The sequence below is a fragment of the Giraffa tippelskirchi genome, chromosome 11 (assembly GCF_054371585.1).
Source record: "Giraffa tippelskirchi isolate mGirTip1 chromosome 11, T2T-mGirTip1v1.2.pri, whole genome shotgun sequence".
In the NCBI taxonomy this organism is placed as follows: Eukaryota; Metazoa; Chordata; class Mammalia; order Artiodactyla; family Giraffidae; genus Giraffa; species Giraffa tippelskirchi.
In genome coordinates this window covers 15,705,963-15,727,799 of record NC_137285.1, presented here as the reverse complement: position 1 = coordinate 15,727,799, position 21,837 = coordinate 15,705,963, and the positions used below count along the sequence as shown (strand labels likewise).

Below are 21,837 nucleotides of genomic sequence, written 5' to 3'. Positions count from 1 at the left end.
TGGTTAGGACTTCAACACATGAATCTGGGGGAGACAAAACTCAACCCATAACAACTTGTGACCCATATCTGGCCAAAATATTTCCTTCTCCTTGGTCAGAGTGATTGATTCAATCCAAGACATTTTTTTAAAAACTTAAGTACAGGGAATTTCTTCATTTCCAAGATTGTCTGTTACCAAATATATATATATATATATATATATATATATATATATAATGGAACTGCTGGGGTTACCATATGGAAAAGGTCAGTAGAGAAGAAAACAGAGATGGAAAGAGACAGTTCTGATGTCATCCTCTGAGTCCCTGGGTCCAGCTGGGCCTGAAGCTTGCATTGACAGTTCATTCATATGATTCACTAAACATCCCTTTTTGTGACTTGAGCCAGCTTGAGTTGGTTTCTGTGACTTCCAACCAAAGAAGTCTTGCCTGGCATAGTCCCTACTTAATTATTAGGCAACTTGTAGATCCTAAAGAAATAGAAAAGGATCAAGAGACAGGACTGGAAAATGGAAGGAATATTTACAGAAGAAATTGGGTAGGAATCATGAGCACATAATAAAGGGGTCCATATGTGCTCAGTTGCTCAGTCATGTCCAACTCTTTGAGACCTCATGGACTCTAGCCCACCAGTCTCCTCTGGCCATGGGATTTTCCAGGCAAGAATACTGGAGTGGGTTGCCACTTCTTCCACCAGGGGATCTTCCTGATCCAAGGAATGAACCTGTGTCTTCTGTGTCTCCTGTGTTGGCAGGCAAATCCCTTACCACTGAGCCACCAGGGAAGCCTCATAATACAGGGGACAGAGTAGATTTAAGAACAGATGCATATTCCTTTCAGCCTAATGTAATAAATTTGACTGCATAGCTGTTAAGGCAAGTAGTTCTTCACTAAACCACAGGCTTCTGAGAGACAGTACTAGTATCTTGTTCAGGTGCAATGTATCCCAAGTGTCCAAGCACTCAAAAATATTTGTGGATTTGAATGGGCTTACTAAGAAATCTTTTGCATTTTATGATTTATCATACACAGCCTTTAAATAATGAATTTGCCATAGTGTTATATTTGCAAACTACCAGTGCACTCAGTGTTGGCAAATTGCATTGATAATCATACAGTAGTTGAGTATTAATTTTAATAAGGCCTAATACCTCAAAGAGGAAACTTTCAAATGCATCCCCTCACCATTAGCTGACCTGTAACTGGCCCCTTCTTTACCCATAAATTGCATTGTAATTCTCTGTTGCAATCTAGAATTGCTTTCCTTGGGACCCATTACAGCCTCTTATGAAAGAGGTTTGGGTGGGAGAAGGAAAGAAGGTATGTTTCCAACACTAGGTAGCAGTATGTAGTGAGAAGAGTCTGGCCTCCTCTACTTGGCTTATAGCACTGGAGAAGAACCCTGAACATGGGAGATGCTGAGTTTCTATCAAGCTGCTGGTTACCTGCCTATTCTCCCCTGTGGAGAAAGATTACTTCTTACCCCGGAAAGTAAGTAAATGTCTCTAGGACACAGAGCTTGTCTCTATGTTTCCTGCCTAGAAGGTAAGCAAATATCCTCCAGGAAGAAAAGCAAACTTTTGTGTTTTTTTTTTTTTTGCTCATACTGAACAACTTATGGGATCTTAGTTTCCCGACCAGGGATTTAATCCATGTCCCCTGCAGTGGAAGCACAGAATCTTAACCACTTGACTACCAGGGAGGAAGGGAACTTTCTCCTCTTGGAAAGTCTCCAGGAAGAGAAAGGTTCTGTATCTTCAGTTTGCTATTCAATCAGCCGTGAATGAAACCTGTCAGCACCCTTTCCTTGGGAAGGTCCAGACCATACAAGAACCCAAGAAATCCAGGGAGAACTGTCTCCCAACAGATATGTGCACAGGTGACAATGCCACAGGATGGAAGCAACCTGGATCCCTGAATCACCAGGTGGAGGAAAGCCTTTGCCAACCCACCTGAGGCTTTATGAGAGCAAAAAATAAATCTTTGTGATATTTGATCACTGAGATTTCAGGTCTTGCCTATTCTCATAGCTAGCATTAACAATCCTATCAAAGATGACTTTAACATATACTGAACAAACTTGTATGAGAAATAAGAGAGCTACAAAATATATAGTAAACTCCAAATGATAAGAAATGGGGTGGGATTCAGAAGAGGGTAGATTATGATGAAGTTGTCACCTTACTTGTGAAGGTGTGAAAAGAAGCAAAATTTGAGAGAAGCCACATCCATCCAGGAGCCCATGCCCCCAGGCTGAGCACATCCAAGAGTAATCAGTCCACCTCACTCATGAGCATCTACACTGGAGCCAAAGCTGCAGATGACTTTCACTCTGGTTTAGACGTTTTCAGATCATCCTAAGCTCAATTACAGCTAAACCAATAATACGCCCCAAATATCATTATTGGAAAATCACCAACCAGGACCGCTAATTGTATTTGCGGCCTCTTCATCATATTAGTAAAGCAATGAGTGCAGCAAGATCTTCCCAGGAGACAGCCACTCACAAGGCCAATTTCCTTAGGAGGAGACTTTCATATCGCACCAGCTTGGAACTAATGTGTCTCGGGAAATCAACTGTCAGATCAATGACATTTGCAACCAGAAAATATTTGGAGAAAACAGCAGAGTACAGCCTGCCATTGAGACTGGTGTGATCCTTACTTGCCACTTGGAAGCCGCTGTTACTCAGAACCTTCGAGGTTTTCCAAAGGGTCAGTTTAGAGATGCTATTCCTTGGCAAGACACAAAGAAGCCTCATTGTAAGACTTCGTGGTTGTTTCCTGGGAAGCTCACCGTATCATCACTGACCTGAAAAAAGCAAATGACATTTACTAAGCTCCTTCTGTGTTCCAGGCTCGATGGCGTGAGTGGTGTATACAGAAATAAGCAATCTTTATGTAAGTCCATAAAGGAGTTCAAACTCTGACTCTGAAGCTTCCTAAAACAGTTTAATTTGGTGAGTCTCAATTTTCAAACCTGTACAATAGGAATAATAATACCTATTTTCCAAAAGCATTTTGATCACTGAAGAGAAAGTATGTAAAGTGACCAGCATCGTGCATGGCACATAGTAGGTGCTCACTAAATAATCACTGCTATGACTGTAAGCACCTCTTTTTAATTGAACTTAACCAATAGTCATTAAAGAATTTAATGCTCATCCTCAACTGAACCACTTGGGAATTAAGGAGTTCACGCAACAATCTAGATTGACCTCCATAACCCTTCCATCCAAATATAAAAGGCATCTCATTTTGTTTTTGAAGTAACAGAAAGAAATTCTCAACGTCTCTTCTGTATGTTTTTCCTGTTTTTCTTTTTTTTGGAGTGTTTTTAGAAGTATACGAAATTCTAGCAGATTCGGATAAAGATTAAAAAGTCAATAAAAAAGGAAGAAAATACAAAAAACTTGGAAGAATAAGAAGTATTTAACAACTCATAATGCTGGGGTTCCTTCGGAATCAGGTAGGACTAGGACTGAATTCTAGATTAACAAGTTGCACTTATCAACCAGGTGACTTTGGGGAAATAACATAATTTCTCTGAGCCATGTCTACCCTATGCAAAACGGAAATGCCATTTGCCTCAAAGAGTTAAGGTGAATCTTAAAATAAGATGATAAGGTTAAATAAAACGATAAATTTTTAATGAATGTTGGTTCTTATCCCCTCCTTTTCATCACCCATCATTATCAGGTTCAAACTGATTTGTTAAATGTGGGCTAGGCACTGTGGTAGACACAAGGAATACAGTGGTAAACATGACCAACAAGGTCACTATTTTCACATTTCAGGCCACATTCTGGAGGAGAATAGAAAAATTAGTCAGTCAGTTCCACAAATCAATGGGAAAGTACACTTGTGAGAAGCACTGGGAAGAAATAATATAACATGCTAATGAGAATTTTCTAAGAGGACTCGGCTGAAGTGTTGAGAAAGGCCTCCCAGAAGATCTCCCTTGCCCATTATGGGTTCTAAGCATATTTGTCAATGCTGAGAGGCTGGAAAGTGTCGCTGAGAGAATAAGCACAGAGCCAGATCATGCCGAGCCTCACAGGGTGAATGACAGGGCCTCCACATCGCACAACCACAGGAGACACCAATTACACTGAACACACAGCCCTGCTGCAAGACCAGCAGCCCTGGTAGGCAATATGCAGAAAGTAGAAACCGCAAAGGACCAGAACCATAAATAAAATACAAAGGTTGTGTAAGAGAAAGTGTTCAGAAGAAAAAAAAAAAGTCATGGAACTTTCAAGTGCAGCCGTGATGGAGTAACTGAGGCAGACAATATTCCCAACAAGTATAACTAGAAAAGCTGGATAAAATACAAACATTCAAAAATTCTATTTGAGGGACTTTCCTGATGGTTCAGTGGTTAAGACTCCATGCTGTAAATGCAGGGGTGCTGGGTTCCATCCCTGGTCAGGAAACTAGATCCCACATGCCACAATTAAAGATCCCACACGTGGCAACAAATATCTTGTGTGCCACAGCTAAGACCTGGTGGAGCCAAATAAACAAATTCTTTTTTAAAAATCTATTTGAAAGCATCAAAGAGCAGCCAGGATCAGAGGTACAAAAGTCCTGGAAAGGAGGGAAGTTCAGTGAGTTTAAGCCTGACATCACTTTTTCCATCGGGGCACCAATGACTAATAAGCATTAGAAGCAGAGCAGAAGGTAGTTGCTGAAAAGCAGGTGAGCCATCACAGAGCTAGGAGGCCTCCTGAGGGTGGAACACAAAAATTAGCATTCAGGGATGTCAAAACACCTAAGAGATAAGAGTTCAAAATTCTTCCCCCAAAAAAGGACTTAATGAGAAGTGATCCAAAACCACGGCATCAATTTTTCCTTTATTTATGCTACATAAGGCAAGTCATTTAGAATCCAAGCAAAAAGCAGTTGAAAAGCTAAGTTGAGTTTTTGGCATTCTCCTAATATTCCAATATGAAATTGGAAGTGAAGGTCACCAATCAGGAAATACCCTAGTAAAGAGTTCTGGTTCCCATCTGGAAGCCCTAGGTCCAGAGGGATAGAGAGAGAATTAGAGGCAGACCGAGCATTCAGTTCAGTTCAGTTCAGTCGCTCAGTCGTGTCCGACTCTTTGTGACCCCATGAATCGCAGCACCCCAGGCCTCCCTGTCCATCACCAACTCCCGGAGTTTACCCAAGCCCATGTCCATCGAGTTGGTGATGCCATCCAAACATCTCATCCTCTCTCGTCCCCTTCTCCTCCTGCCCCCAATCCTCCCCAGCATTAGGGTCTTTTCCAATGAGTCAGCTCTTCGCATGCAGTGGCCAAAGTATTGGAGTTTCAGCTTCAACATCAGTCTTTCCAATGAACACCCAGGACTGATCTCCTTCAGGATGGACTGGTTGTATTTCCTTGCAGTCCAAGGGACTCTCAAGAGTCTTCTCCAACACCACAGTTCAAAAGCATCAATTCTTTGGCGCTCAGCTTTCTTCACCGTCCAACTCTCACATCCATACACGACCACTGGAAAAACCATAGCCTTGACTAGACGGACCTTTGTTGGCAAAGTAATTACAAAGATCATAATCCAACCCTTCATCAATTTAGTCCCTGTTTGGATAGAGGTAATCCACTCCTACAGTAGCTGCCTGCCAAAGGACAGAGCCTCTACAATATCTAGAACCTCTACAATTTTTTACACAATGTCTGGCATTCCGCCAAAATTTACCAGGCATACTAAAAATGTAGCCCAAGAAAAAACAGATTGCCTTGATGTGTGGCTGTCCCCACCCTCTGGGGTCATTTGTACCTGTCTCTGATGCTGGGAAAGATTGAAGGCAGGAGGAGAAGGGGATGACAGAGGATGAGATGGTTGAATGGCATCACCGACTCAATGGACATGAGTTTGAGCAAGCTCCAGGAGTTGGTGATGGACAAGGAAGCCTGGAGTGCTGCAGTCCATGGAGTTGCAAAGAGTCAGACACAACTGAGTGACTGAACTGACTGAACTTCGAAAACAGTCTCCATGAGTCATAACATCTGGCCCTCCTGACCTGAAAGGGAGGTTTCATTGACCTCCTTAAAGGATGAGGAAACCAAGGCTTCAATGCATTTGCTTAAAACCAAACACCTAGAACTGATGACTCAGACGGTATGGACCTGATGGCTCAGATGTTAAAGAATCTGCCTGCAATGCGGGAGACCCAGGTTCAATCCCTTGGTTCGGGAAGATCTCCTGGAGAAGGGAATGGCAACCCACTCCAGTATTCTTGCCTGGAGAATTCCATGGACAGAGGAGCCTGGCTGGTTACAGTCCATGGGGTCACAAAAAGTTGGACACAACTGAAGTGACTTAGTAGCAGCAGCATATACCTAGAATCCATAGCTTTGTCCCTCTGATGTTGGAATCCCCACTTGTCACCAGCCCACCATGCTGAACATGATAAGGGGCACCATCAGGCTAGCCTTGGAGGAAGTCCCTGAAGCATTCAACCCAAGACCCAGTTCTTTTCCCAGCCTTCCCCTCCCGTGGTGAGGATTATGTGTGTGTGCATGGGTACATTCTCAGTCACTCAGTCACTGACTTTTTGTAAACCCATGGACTGTAGCTCACCAGGCTCCCCTGTCCATGGTGGGGGTGGGGGTGGGGGTGGGGAGGGAATGCCAAAAGGAAAAAAAAAACTTCAGATATAATGTAGATATTGGGGCTTCTCTGGTGGCTTCTCTGATGGTAAATAATCTACATACAATGCAGGAGACCCAGGTTCGATCCCTAGGTCAGGAAGATCCCCTAGAGAAGAGAATGGCTACCCACTCCAGTATTCTTGCCCGTAGACCTTCATGGACAGAGGAGCCTTGCAGGCTACAGTCCATGGGGTTGCAAAGATCTGGACATGAGTGAACGACTAACACACACACACAATCCTGATATTAGTTACCTCAAATAACTATGCTGAACATAGTCAAGGAAATAGATGGCAAAATAATCTCACCAGAGAACTTAAATCTACAAAATCAAAACCAAATCAACATTCTAGGAATAAATAACACTTTGAATATATAAAAATTCTGAATATATAAAAATTGAAATTAATAATTTAGTAGAATGTTTAACAGTAGATCAGATACAGCTTTTAAAAAAATATTGGTACAACAGGATATAAATCAGAAGGCAATATCCAAATCAAATCCAGAGAATAAATGAAATGGGAAACCAGAAAAGAAGCTAAAAAAAAACATAGGAGACACAGTAAAAAAAAAAAAAAAAAAAAAAAAAGCTCTAACATATGTAATAAATTGGAATCCCAGAATTAAAAAATAGAGAATGCAAAAGAAGCAATATTTGGAGAAATATTTTCCAGAAATGAGTAAAAACATTAAGACAGAATTTCAGGAACTTCTGAGAACCCCAAGCAGGGAAAATACAAAGAAAATCACAGCTAAGCATATCACAGTATAATAAAAATGTAAAAATTTTTCCTCATCTGAGAACAAATGAAATAGTAAAGGTTTTAATAGAGTGTCTTTTATTTTACCATGAACAACATGTTTGCAATAATATTTTTTAATTTTAAAAAACAGAAAATGTTTTCAAAAGCATCAAAAAAAAGAAAAAACATTAATTGCAAGAAAGCGATTGAATGAGAATTGACTTTTCAACAGAGAGGATGGAAACAAAAAGACAGGAACTTAAGCCCAAGTTAGAATTCTATAATACTAAAAATATTTTTCAAATACAAAAATGAAATAAAGAGGACTTTCCTGGAAGTCCAGTGGTTAAGACTCAGCGTTCCCAATGCAGGGGGCACAGGATCTAGCCCTGGTCTGGGAATTAAGATCCTGCATACCACACAATGTAGCTAAAAAAAAGTAAAACAAAGATATTTTTAAACAAAATAAAACTCAGGAGATCCAACTAAGTTAAATACTAAAGGGGACTATTTAGGCAAAAGGAAGATGATCCCAGACAGAAATGCAGGGAAGACTGAAGAGTCACAGGAAAAGCAGTGAGCAAATCTAAATGAATATTGAAAATAATAAGAATAATTTCCTATGGGGTTTTAAATATATGTAGGTTTAAATGAATCAACATTAAAAACAAAAAGCTAAAGAAAGATAAATTATAGTGTAATAGGCCAGAGAATGTCTGAGAAATTGTAAAAATACTGATTTATATTAGACTTAAATAAACAAAGGAGATATGTCTTAATTTTCAGAGTAATTACTAAAAGGAGATATAACTAACAAATTAATAAAAGAAAAACTGGTTTCACTAAAAAGAAGTTGATTGGTTCAAATTAAGGCAGGAAAGGAAGGGGAAAGAAAACAAATAGAAAAAATAGAATACTGTAGTTATAAAACCAAATCAGTAATTAATTACATGTAAATGGATTAAACACACCAATAATAGCTTGTCAGAGTACATTAAAATAAAACAGTTATATGCTGCTTATATTAGTTACTCCATAACATAAGGACACAGAAAGATGAAAGTAAAAGAACTAAAAAAAAACAAACATTAACCAAAAAAAAGGTGGTATGGGTATATCAATACTAATATTAAGCTATTAAGCCAAGTAATCCTAAAGTTGAGATGAATAACTAGGAATAAAGAGAAAATTTTCAATAAAAAGATTAATTCAAGGTGATTATATTATAATACATACAAATATTGTGATCACTATGCTGAGCACCAGAAGCATAGTGTTGAAGATCAATTATAATTCAATTAAATATTTTTAATTAATTTAAAAAAATTATTTTAAATAAATGAAAACAATCTGATTTTTTTTTAACTGAGTATAGTGCTGAATTTCTTAGCTGTCAGAGGTTTTCTAGCTTAATTCCACAGTGGTCAAAAACCGTTGCTGAATAATTGCAAATTATTCTATATTTTGGGAGAAGGCAATGGCACCGCACTCCAGTACTTTTGCCTGGAAAATCCCATGGACGGAGGAGCCTGGTAGGCTACAGTCCATGGGGTCGCTAAGAGTCGGACATGATTGAGCGACTTCACTTTCAGTTTTCCCATTCATGCACTGGAGAAGGAAATGGCAACCCACTCCAGTATTCTTGCCTGGAGAATCCCAGGGATGGCGGAGCCTGGTGGGCTGCCGTCTATGGGGTCGCACAGAGTCAGACACTACTGAAGTGACTTAGCAGCAGCAGCATTCTATATTTTGACCATTCTATTTCTTGAAATCATTTTATGATTAAACATTCTATATGCTTTTGAAAATAATATGTATCATTTCATTGTTTGGTATAGTGTCCTATAAAAAATAGATTTCAAAAGGTTAATTCACCAGGAAGATACAGCAATTTTATATGCATATGCACATAATACCACACTTTTAAAACACTAAAATCAAAAAACTAAAAAGAAGACTAGATAGATCCATAATATAGTGGAATATTTTAACAAGCCTTCTCAGTAGCTAATAAAACAAGGAGACAAAAAAGTGATAGGAGTATAAAGATTTAAGCAACACAATTAATAAATTTGATTTGTTTGCTATTAGAATGTTTAACAATAGATTGGAATCCACTGCACCGAGGATAGCTGTATATGTACAAATTTTTTCAAGTGCACATGGGACCCATTTATGATCTAAAATGGATCATAAAATAAGTTTTTAAAAATCGCAAGGATTAATACTAAACAGAATATATATTCTAATTATAATGCATTTATGCTAGAAATCAATAATGATAACTTTAAAATCTTTTAAAACCTGCCAGGAAATTAAGAAAAAAATCACAAGGGAAAGTAGGAATATATTTAAATGAATGATAATAAAAATACAGCATATCAAAAAGTATGGTAAGTAGCTAAAGCTCTGGTTAGGCAAAAACTACCAGCTTTTTCCCTTTTTCTTTTTTGGCCATGCCTTGTGGCATGCAAGGTGTTAGTTCCCAGACCAGAGACTGAACCCGTACCCCCTGCAGTGTGGAAGCATGGAGTCTTACCCACTGGACGACTTTAAATGGACATATTAGAAAATAAGACAGGATGGAATTCAATGATATAAACATCCATCTCAAGAAGTTAGAAAAAAAACCCAGCAAATCAAACTCAAAGAAAGCAGAAGGAAGAAAATAACAAAAAGCAAAAGATCAATGAAACAGAAAACAAAATTGTAATAAAGAAAATCAACAAAGCTCAAAATTGTTTCCTCAAAAAAGCTAATAAAATTGATAAGTGCCAAGCAAGACCCTATGGGCATTGAAAAGATAACAGTAGAATATTATAAACAATTTAATGCCACTGTAATTTGACAATTTAGGTGAATTAGAAAAATACACCTTACCAAAACTGACATAAGAAGAAATAAAACATCTGCATACTTCTATATCTATTAAAAAATTGAATCTGTAATTAACATTCCCACAAAGAAATCTCTAGGCCTAGATACTGAATCCTTCTAAGCATTTAAACAAGATAATACTGACTTTTCACAGCCTCTAGGAAATATAAAAAAATGAAATATTTCTCATTTCATTTTTTAAGGTCAACATAACCTTAATACAAATATTTAGGTACCAAAACCTGACAAAGAAATTAGAAGAAGAAAAAAATACAATTCAAACTCTCTCAGACCCAGACGCAAAACTCCAAAACAAAATATTATCAAATCTAATGCAGTTATACATAAAAAGGATGTTATATCATTACTAAATTTGGTTTATTCCGGGAATAGAAGGTTGATTTCACATTTGAAAAGAAATCACTACAATTCTCCACACTAATGGAACAAAGTTCAAAAGAGAACACGGAATCATCTCAGCAGATAAGAAAAGCATTTGAAAAAGTCAAATAACCATTTAATCTTAGCACACTAGGGTACTTTTGACAAAGCATAACTAGAAAACTTTGGCCACCTCATGTGAAGAGTTGACTCATTGGAAAAGACCCTAATGCTGGGTAGGATTGGGGGCAGGAGGAGAAGGGGACAACAGAGGATGAGATGGTTGGATGGCATCACCGACTCGATGGACATGGGTTTGGGTAGACTCCGGGAGTTGGTGATGGACAGAGAGGCCTGGCGTGCTGCAATTCATGGGGTCGCAGAGAGTCGGACACGACTGAGCGACTGAACTCAATTGAACTGAACTACAAAAAAACAAAAAAAAAACTACAAAAAGCCCCAACATCACACGTAGTGATGAAATACTGGGGATTTTCTCTATGAGGCTGGGAATGAGTTAGGGATACTCATTACACCACTTCTACCCCACCATATCATAGGTCTTGCAAACCAGCTCTTTAGCCCATGCCTCTGGCAATGTCCTCCTTCACCCAGCGGTAGCCCCTCCTACAGGCTGGGTGTAGCCCACATCTTTCTGCTTCTCCATCAGTAGTGGACTGCATATTTATATGGTGCCCACACCTCCTATAAAGAGCTCTGAATCTCAGCCTATGCAATGAGGACAGGGTACTCTTCTAAGTTTCATAGTATCTTCACTTATTCACTATATCTCTACCCCAGAGGTATTAACAACTTTCTGTAGTTGCTCCTGCTGTAACCCTTATAGTCATCTTCTGCACTTTTGAATAATGATCCACCTTTTTACTAGCTAACCAATTTTTATATGAAAATTTCCCTAAATTACTGGTCCAGCTTCTGTCTCTTCATTGGACCCTGACTGATACAAGACCTAAATAAATACAAGGATAAATAATGTTCAAGGAGTGGAAGACTCAACATTTTAAAGAAGCCATTCTCCTGAAGTTGAGCTATAGATTATAACAAATCCTTAATCAACGTCCCTGCAGGTTTCTTTTTTTTGGAATTGATATGCTAATTCTATAATTTATACAGAAATAAAAAGAGCCAAGAATATCCAAATAATCTTTTTTTTAATCCAAGATAATCTTGATGATGAACTAAGTTGGAAGATTTATATTTCCAGTTATTAAAAAATGTGATGAAGTTACAGTAATTAAGACAGTGGGGTAATGGTGCAAGGCTAGATGAATAGATCAGTAGACGAGAATACAGTCCAGAAACAGAGCTATTAATATATAGTTACTTAATTTATGACCAAGTGACCACTGTAGTGTGGTAGAGAAAGATACAATTTTTCAAAACTGGGGTTCAGTCAATGGAAATCCACATGGTAAAAAGAAAGTATCTTGCTTCACACTATATATAAAATCAATTCAAGGGGGATGGTAGACCTTAAACATAAGGATACAAAAATAAATAATTAAATAAATAAAGCTTCTGAAAGACAAATATAGAATAAGCAAAGACATTTTTCAATAGGACTTATAAAACACTCACTAATTGAAACAATTGATAGATTTCATTAAAATTCAGAACTTCTATTATTAAACCCATCCATAAGATAGTAAGGAACTGCCAAACTGTTTTCTACAATATTTGCACCATTTTATATCCCTGCCAGCAATGTAAGAGGGTTCCAGTTTCTCAACATCCTCTCCAACACTTGTTGCTTTTCTTTCTTATTTTTAAAATATGACCATACTAATGGACATGAAGTGGTATATCATTGTGGTTTTGATTTGCATTTTTCTAATGATTCATAAAAACAAATAAAATACTAATATATACTATAACTTAGATATACCTTGAAAGCAGTGAGCTAAGTGAAAGAAGCCAGGCACAAAAGGCCACATATTGTATGACTCTCTTTACACGAAATGTCCAAAATAGGCAACTCTATAGAGAAAGCAACAGAATTCCAGAAAAACACCTACTTCTGCTTCATTGACTATGCAAAGGCTTTGATGGTGTGGATCACAACAAACTGTGAAGAATTCTTAAAGAGAAAGGTGTAAGAGACCACCCTACTTGTTTCCTAAGAGACCTGTATGTGGTTCAAGAAGCAACAGTTAGAACCGGACATGGAACAATGGACTGTTTAAAAATTGGGAAAGGAGTACAACAAGGCTGTATATTGTCACCTGGGTTATTTAACTTCTGTGCAGAATACATCATGCAAAATGCCAGGCTAGATGAATTACAAACTGAAATCAAGATTGCTGGGAGAAAAAGCAACAACCTCAGATATGAACTGTGCTTTGGAGAAGACTCTTGAGAGTCCCTTGGATGGCAAGGAGATCCAACCAGTCAATCCTAAAGGAAACCAGTCCTGAATATTCATTGAGAGGGCTGATGCTAAAGCTGAAACTCCAATACTTTGGCCACCTGATGCAAAGAACTAACTCATGGGAAAATACCCTGATGCTGGGAAAGATTGAAGGCAAGAGGAGAAGGGGATGACAGAGGATGAGATGGTTGGATGACATCACCAACTTGATGGACATGAGTTTGAGCAAGCTCCGGGAGTTGGTGATGGACAGGGAAGCCTGGTGTGCTGCAGTCCTCGGGGTCACAAAGAGTCGGACATGACTGAGCGACTGAACTGAACAGAACCACTAAAATGGTAGAAAGTGAAGAGGAACTAAAGAGCTTCTTGATGAGGGTGAAAGAGGAGAGTGAAAAAGCTGGCTTAAAACTCAACATTCAATAAACTAAGATCATGGTATCTGGTCCCAGCACTTCATGGCAAATAAAAGGCAAAAATTGGAAATAGTGACAGAGTTTATTTTCTTGGGCTCCAAAATCACTGCAGACAGTGACAGCAGCCATGAAATTAAAACACACTTGCTCCTTGGAAGGAAAGCTATGATAAACCTCGATAGCATATTAAAAAGCAGAGATATCATTTTGGCAACAAAGATCTATTTAGTCAAAGCTGTGGCTTTTTCAGTAGTCATGTACGGATGTGAGAGTTGGACCATAAAGAAGGCTGAGCACTGAAGAACTGATTGTTTTGAACTGTGGTGTTGGAGAAGACTCTTGAGAGTCCCTTGGACTGCAAGGAGATCCAACCAGTCCATCCTAAAGGAAATCAGTCCTGAATATTCATTGGAAGGACTGATGCTGAAGCTGAAGCTCCAATACTTTGCCCACCTGATGCAAAGAGCCAACTCACTGTGAAAGACCCTGATGCTGGGAAAGACTGAAGGCAAAAAAAGAAAGGGAAGGCAGAAGATGAGATGGTTAGATACCATCACCAACTCAGTGGACATGAATTTGAGCAAACTCTGGGAGATAGTGGAGGACAAAGGAGCCTGGCATGCTACAGTCCATGCGGTCCCAAAGAGTTGGACATCACCACCAACAACTAACACGAGCTCACTGTTCAGTCAATTTTGTCTGCTTGCTCTCACCTGATATTCATTGTCTGTAGAACCCTTAAAGATATTTTGGTTATTTTACTCCTTAGTAAATTACATGTGTTTATTCAACACACAGAAATCCCTTGCATTCCTATACACCAACAACGAGAAAACAGAAAGAAATTAAGGAAACAATTCCATTCACTATCGCAACGAAAAGAATAAAATACTTAGGAATATATCTACCTAAAGAAACAAAAGACCTATATATAGAAAACTATAAAACACTGGTGAAAGAAATCAAAGAGGACACAAACAGATGGAGAAATATACCGTGTTCATGGATCAGAAGAATCAATATAGTGAAAAGCAATCTATAGATTCAATGCAATCCCTATCAAGCTTCCAAAGCTATTCTTCAGAGAACCAGAACAAATAATTTCACAATTTGTATGGAACTACAAAAAACCTCAAATAGCCAAAGCAATCTTGAGAAAGAAGAATGGAACTGGAGGAATCAACCTGCCTGACCTCAGGCTCTACTACAAACCCCCAGTCATCAAGACAGTATGGTACTGGCACAAGGACAGAAGTATAGATCAATGGAACAAAACAGAAAGCCCAGAGATAAATCCACGCTCCTATGGACACCTTATTGGTGACAAAGGAGGCAAGAATATACAATGGAGAAAAGACAATCTCTTCAGCAAGTGGTGCTGGGAAAACTGGTCAACCACTTGTAAAAGAATGAAACTAGAACACTTTCTAACACCATACACAAAAATAAACTCAAAATGGATTAAAGATCTAAACATAAGACCAGAAACTATAAAACTCCTAGAGGAAAACATAGGCAAAACACTCCGACATAAACCACAGCAGGATCCTCTATGACCCACCTCCCAGAATATTGGAAATAAAAGCAAAAATAAACAAATGGGACCTAATTAAACTTAAAAGCTTTTGCACAACAAAGCAAACTATAAGCAATGTGAAAAGACAGCCCTCGGAATGGGAGAAAATAATAGCAAATGAAGCAACGGACAAACAATTAATCTCAAAAATATACAAGCAACTCCTGCAGCTCAATTCCAGACAAATAAACGACCCAGTCAAAAAGTGGGCCAAAGAACTAAACAGACATTTCTCCAAAGAAGACATACAGATGGCTAACAAACACATGAAAAGATGCTCAACATCACTCATTATCAGAGAAATGCAAATCAAAACCACAATGAGGTACCATTTTACACCCGTCAGAATGGCTGCTATCCAAAAGCCTACAAGCAATAAATGCTGGAGAGGGTGTGGAGAAAAGGGAACCCTCTTACACTATTCGTGGGAATGCAAACTAGTACAGCCACTATGGAGAACAGTGTGGAGATTCCTCAAAAAACTGGATATAGAACTGCCATATGACCCAGCAATCCCACTGCTGGGCATACACACTGAGTAAACAAGACTTGAAAAAAAGACACGTGTACCCCAATGTTCATCGCAGCACTGTTTATAATAGCCAGGACATGGAAGCAGCCTAGATACCCATCAGCAGATGAATGGATAAGGAAGCTGTGGTACATATACACAATGGAATATTACTCAGCCATTAAAAAGAATACATTCTATATGCGAGACAGAATAAGAGACACAGATGCATAGAACAATTTTATGGACTCTGAGGGAGAAGGTGAGGGTGGGACGTTCTGGGAGAATAGCATTGAAACATGTATATTATCATATGTGAAACAGAACACCATTCCATGTTCGATGCATGAGACAAGGGCTCAGGGCCGGGGCAATGGGATGACCCAGAGGGATGGGATGGGGAGGGAGGTGGGTGGGGGGTCCAGGAAGGGGAACACATGTAAACCCATGGCTGATTCATGTCAATGTATGGCAAAAACTATTACAATATTGTAAAGTAATTAGCCCCCAACTAAAATAAATAAATTTATAAAAAAAAAAAAAAAAAAAAGAATACATTCTAATCAGTTCTAATGAGGTGGATGAAACTGGAGCCTATTATACAGAGTGAAGTAAGCCAGAAAGAAAAACACCAACACAGTATTCTAACACATATATATGGTATTTAGTCAATCGGTAAAGATAACCCTGTATGCGAGACATCAAAAGAGACACAGTTAAATAGAACAGTCTTTTGGACTCTATGGGAGAGGGCGAGGGTGGGATGATATGGGAGAATGGCATGGAAGCATGAGAATTATCATATGTGAAATGAATCGTCAGTCCAGGTTCAATGCATGATACAGGGTGCTCGGGGCTGTTGCCCCGGGATGACCTGGAGGGATGGGATGGGGAGGGAGGTGGAAGGGGGGTTCTGGAAGGGGAAAACATGTACACCCATGGTGGATTCATGTCAATGTATGGCAAAACAAATACAATATTGTAAAGCTAAAAAATAGAAAATAAACAAATAAAAATAAATAAATAAATAAATCAGTTGGCAAATGACCAAAGGGATTTAAAAAAAAATTCTATTTAAGAGAATTTAAGTGTCTGTGGATGCTTTAAATAATTGAAAATAGTTTTAAAATAATATTAACCAAAAATATGTATGACAAAACCATTCAGTGGTGGTTAATCTGAAAAAAAAAATAGATTTTAAATCATACAGTGGGACTTGCCTGGTGGTACAGTGGATAAGAAGCTACCTGCCAAATGCCAGGACAGGGGGTCAATCCTATTCTAACAAGATTCCACACACCTCAGGCAACTAAAGCCCCTGAGCCACAACTACTGAGCTCCCACTCTAGAACCCTAGGGCCGCAACTATTGAGCCTTTGTGCTACAATTGCTGAAGCCCCGTGTGCCTAGAGTCTGTACTCCGCAATAAGAGAAGCCACCACAATGAGAAGCCCATGCACCACAAGGAAGAGTAGCCCCTGCTCACTGCAACTAGAGAAAGCCCACACACAGCAATGAAGACCCAGGACAACAGAAAATAAATTATTTTTAAAAAAAATCATAAATTGGCACTTAATTGACCTGCAAAAACTGGCTTGTCAGATCCAAAATAAATCATTATCTGAGGCTCTTATCTGGAGCTTTTTTTTTTTTTTAAGTAGAGTTCCTAAAGATTAGCAGGAAAAAAATTAGTCAAGTCCAAGAAACAGCAATGAGAATTGGATACTGAGCCCATTGTTGAAGAAGCCTAAAAGCTTTTGCATGACTCACATGCCCAGTGTGGTTTAATGAAAATTTACTGAACACTTTTTATGCACTAGGCATTGTGGTGAATGCTGAAAGCACAGCATGAAGCAAAGAGACAGGTGTCTCCCCTCCTGGACCACACAGTCTAGCCACTGGCACTGCCCAACAGAAAGAGAATATTACCCACATCTGTAATTTAAAATTTTCCACTGGCCACCCTAAAGAATCAAAAAGAAATAGTTGAACTTCATTTCAATGTATATGTATGGCTGAATCCCTTCACTATTCACTTGAAACTATCACAGCATTGTTTGTTAATCGGCTACACCCCAATACAAAATAAAAGGTTCAAAAAAATTTTTTAAAGAATACTGGAGTCGGTAACCTATCCCTTCTCCAGCAGATCTTCCCAATCCAGAAATCAAACCAGGGTCTCCCAAATTGTAGGTGAATTCTCTACCAACTGAGCTATCAGGGAAGCCCAAAAAATGTCTTTAAAAAATAATAATTTATTTCATGTACCCCACTATATCCCAATTGTAATTCCAACAAGTTACAATATAAAGAATTATAAATGAGGTATTTCACAGTCTTTTCTTCATGCTAAATCTTTGAAAACCAGTGCGTAATTTACAAGTAAGGCACATCTCAGGTCAGACTGGCCACATTTCATGGGTTCAACAGCACATAAAATATGACTAGTGGCTACTGTGTTAGTACAGTTCTAGGTGTATTACCAAATCATTTTTGTTTTTTTCCTTTTTCATCCTATTTCCTCTAGTGTTCTCAGTATGTCATTTGGACCTGGCTTTGAGTTAGAATCAATACGGAAAACAGGGCCTGGTATATGAAAAAGTCCATACTGTCATTAAAACTTAAGAAAAATACTGTAGCAGTGTTGTCACATAATATACTCATTTAATTGCCCTATATTTGGTATCTGGTTGGCTGCTTCATTTTTGGTACCAGGCACACAACAGGTGTTGTGTAAAAAAAAAATGCTTATTGAATGAGTACTGGCCTGGTAAGTGTTATGAGTTCCCAAGTAGGAGGAATCTTTGGAGCTAGAAGGGACTGAGAAGACTTCTTGACATCTTGAAGGGTCCTTTCTTGAAGGGTTTATTCATTCATTCAACAAATATTTTTTTGAGCAGTCACCACGATGGGTTTGAAGTGGGTCCTGATATACCAACAGGACTGGAACAATGTAAGTCATACTGACTAGTTGGTTCACCACGTTGACCCAACCATTGCTTCATAGAATTCAGTCCTTTTTTAAGACCCTCAACAATTTTCACCAAAAACCAAGGCACTACTGTGTATCTTTAAACTGCCTCACATCATTTGAATTAGGAAAATTCTAACATATGAACTCTAGCATATAACATAAATGTAAAACCACTCTCCCTTGTCAAACAGGCAACCGCAAAAACAAAAAACATAACCAGTGCTGCTTAATTCGCTAAAGGTACTGTTGCCTGCTACAGACTCTCAGGCAATGGCCTTGTTTCTTTTCTTGTTCAAAGGTAGATTAGCCAACACTAGAGAGGTGTTAGAAACGTATTAGTACCAAATGAATACTGTCTCCCTGCCATAATCAGTAGGAAGGCATTTGAAAAAAGAATAGCAATGTGATTCAACTGTATGCAATGTTCAGTGCTGCCTAAAGTCATCTTGTGCGTAACCAGTGGTACATGTACCAGACTCTGTTCAAAGAACATGAGTGGTTTCCAGAAGGAGGCCAGGCAGGGGGCCTGTTTTATGAGTCAGTGAAAATGCCACACTTGCCTGTAAACCAGACTCTCGATGACATCCTGTTTCCAAAGATGGAACATCCTGTTTCCAAAGTAAGCACACTCTCCTCTCTTCCTCTGCAGTTGGAGGATATGCCAACATTCACAGTGCAAAATATCCATAAACCATATTCCTAATGTGAAGCCTTACTAGAGCTTGTTGTTTAAGGGAAGCAATATGGTGTGATGGTTTAAAGCTCAGGCTTTAGAGTCAGATAGACACAGGCTGGCATCAGGCTCTGCATCTCTATGATGGCAGTCAAGTGACTTAACTTCATTAAGCCTGTGCACTTCCTATGTAAAAGGGGAATAATAGCCCTTGCTTATAGAATTACTGTGGGAGGATTAAATAAGTTGGTATGCCTAAAGTACTTGGCACAGTCCTGACAGTTAAAAAATATTCCATGTTTCTTGCTGTTGTTGCAATTGCTGCTGTTATTGAGATGGAAATTCTTTTGTATCAACAAGAGAAGCAAAACCACTAGGAGACAGATAGATGGATTTGTTGTTGTTGTTGTTTAGTCACTAAGTTGAGTCCAACTCTTTTGCGACCCCATGGACTGTAGCCCACCAAGCTCTTCTGTCCATAGAATTTCCCAGGCAAGAATACTGGAATGGGTTGCCATTTCCTTCTTCATGGGATCTTCCTGACCCAGGGATCAAACCCGTGTCTCCTGCATTTGCAGGTGGATTTTTTACCACTGAGCCACCAGAGAAGCTCCAGATAGATGGATAGATACATACAAATATACATACACACATACATACATACATTTTCATATATTTAAAACACATTTTACATATAACATTTTAAATATATATTCTATATCTCTATGTAGCTATATATAAATATATGTAAAACAAAAGGAATTTGTTACAGTAAATTGGCTTTATGCAACTGTGGGAGCTCATTAAGCAGTCTCTGAAGGGCTGTCGTCTTCACATCTGATGCTGCAGCTTGACTGACGTCCTTGGGACAGGCAGTTGAAAAGGAAAGGGGGATGTAAGGTGGGGAGAATGTGCTGGAACACCACAAAACCCATGACCATTCCCACTGTCCCTGTTATTAGTGCTCTGATGTTCTGAGGAAGCTGGGGCCTTAGTCACAGAGCTGCACACAGACACACACCCAGCCTGAGAGTCAGAGGTACTGAAGGGGGAGCCATCGCAGGCCCCAGCACTGCTCACCGTGTCCCCAAGATGATCAAGCAGGTTAGCAAGAACACACGTGAGCTACAAATTGGCTGCTGTTCCCCTGTGCCCTCTAGATCTCCCAAGAACTGCCCTGGTGGCTCACCCTAACTGGAAACACACAAGAAAATGATTGTGGGGATTGCAATTCATACGAGCCATATGGATGGGATGCATTACAAGGCCACTCCACCGTCCAAAAACAAAAGAATTCCTGTGAATGAATTTTCATGCTAGAAGGAGTTTTCACAGGGGAGTGCCAAGGAATGTTACTTGCACTGCTATGGAACACTGTTTATGGGCATAACTGACAAGAATCTTTCTCTCCCTCTCCTTCTCTCTCTGTCATGTACCATTCATGAATCTCTATGTACTGACATGGAAAGATCTCTGAGACCCCTTGTTAAGTGAAAACAGCTTGTCATAAAGCAATATGCATAAGAAAATCCCCCAGGGGTTAAACATATACGTGCACACATACACACACCAAAAAACAAAGCCGTGTACGTGTACTTAGTATCTGTAAGTTCACAGAAAATGAAAGGTCCAGAATGATACATATGTGACTTACAGTGTTCATTTCTGGACAGGAGGGGAAAATTGGTTGGTGGTGAAGGGGACCTTTCCCTTTCCCAAATGACTGATCCACAAATATTTTATTTGGACTAAACAGGTTGGGTTATTTTTTAAATTAGTTTACAACATCTAGAAATTACAAGACTTCACATAAAAACCTCCAGTTCTGGATTTTTTCTAAAATTACAAGTTCTGAGATTTCCCTGGTGATCTAGTGGTTAAGAATCTGCCTGCCAATGCAGGGGACACAGGGTTTGATCCTTGGTCTGGGAAGATTCCACATGCCTTGGAGCTACTAAGCCTATGCGTCACAACTACTGAGCTCACGTGTCACAACTACTGAAGCCCGAGCACCTAGAGCCCATGCTCCACAACAAGAGAAGTCACAGCAATGAGAAGCCCGTGCACCACAACAAAGAACAACACTCCCCCGCCCCCAACTCTGCCTGCCACAACTAGAGAAGGTCCATGCTCAGCAACGAAGACCAGCGCGGCCAATAAATAAATAAATGAAAGATCTGATCTCTGTTGGCTCACTGTCCATTGTCCAAATACATGCAATGTTTTTTCAAAATAAAATTATAAGTTCTGGTAACACTAGGCCCCTCCCATATGGCAACACTGGGCTGGAGCTGAGCTGATACGCTGGACACAGCCCAGGTGCTCCAGGTCCCCATGGTGGCCAAAATTTGCTGCCTAACCCATTGCCTTCCCATCTCTTGTTACCAGAACCCTGATTTTGTTCATCTGTTGAACAGTCATGGGCCCCAGGAGAGCTTCTCCAGTCCTGGATGCAGGTGTAAATCTTGACTGGCCTACATCAATTGCAGAGGGCACATGTCCCTGGCTAGGGACTTAGCTCAGACTTAGACATGTGATATAATCCTGGCCAACAGGCTTGGGTGTGGAGCTTCTGGGAAATATTTCCCTTACTGATTACAAAAAATAAATAAATCAATGGAGGAAGGAGACTTCAC

At 39.3% G+C, this 21,837-nt stretch overlaps 1 protein-coding gene across 2 annotated transcripts in view; it reads right to left on the bottom strand.

The window, feature by feature from the left end:
- Positions 1 to 1,579: 1,579 nt before the first annotated feature.
- SUDS3 (SIN3A corepressor complex component SDS3) overlaps positions 1,580 to 21,837 on the bottom strand; it is a 161,313-nt gene continuing 141,055 nt past the window's right edge. For both annotated transcript variants that reach the window (XM_081539771.1, XM_081539768.1), the window contains one exon: positions 1,580 to 2,812. In XM_081539771.1, coding sequence (XP_081395897.1) covers positions 2,794 to 2,812 — 19 coding nt within the window. In that variant the 3' untranslated portion in view covers positions 1,580 to 2,793. The remainder of the gene's footprint in view (positions 2,813 to 21,837) is intronic.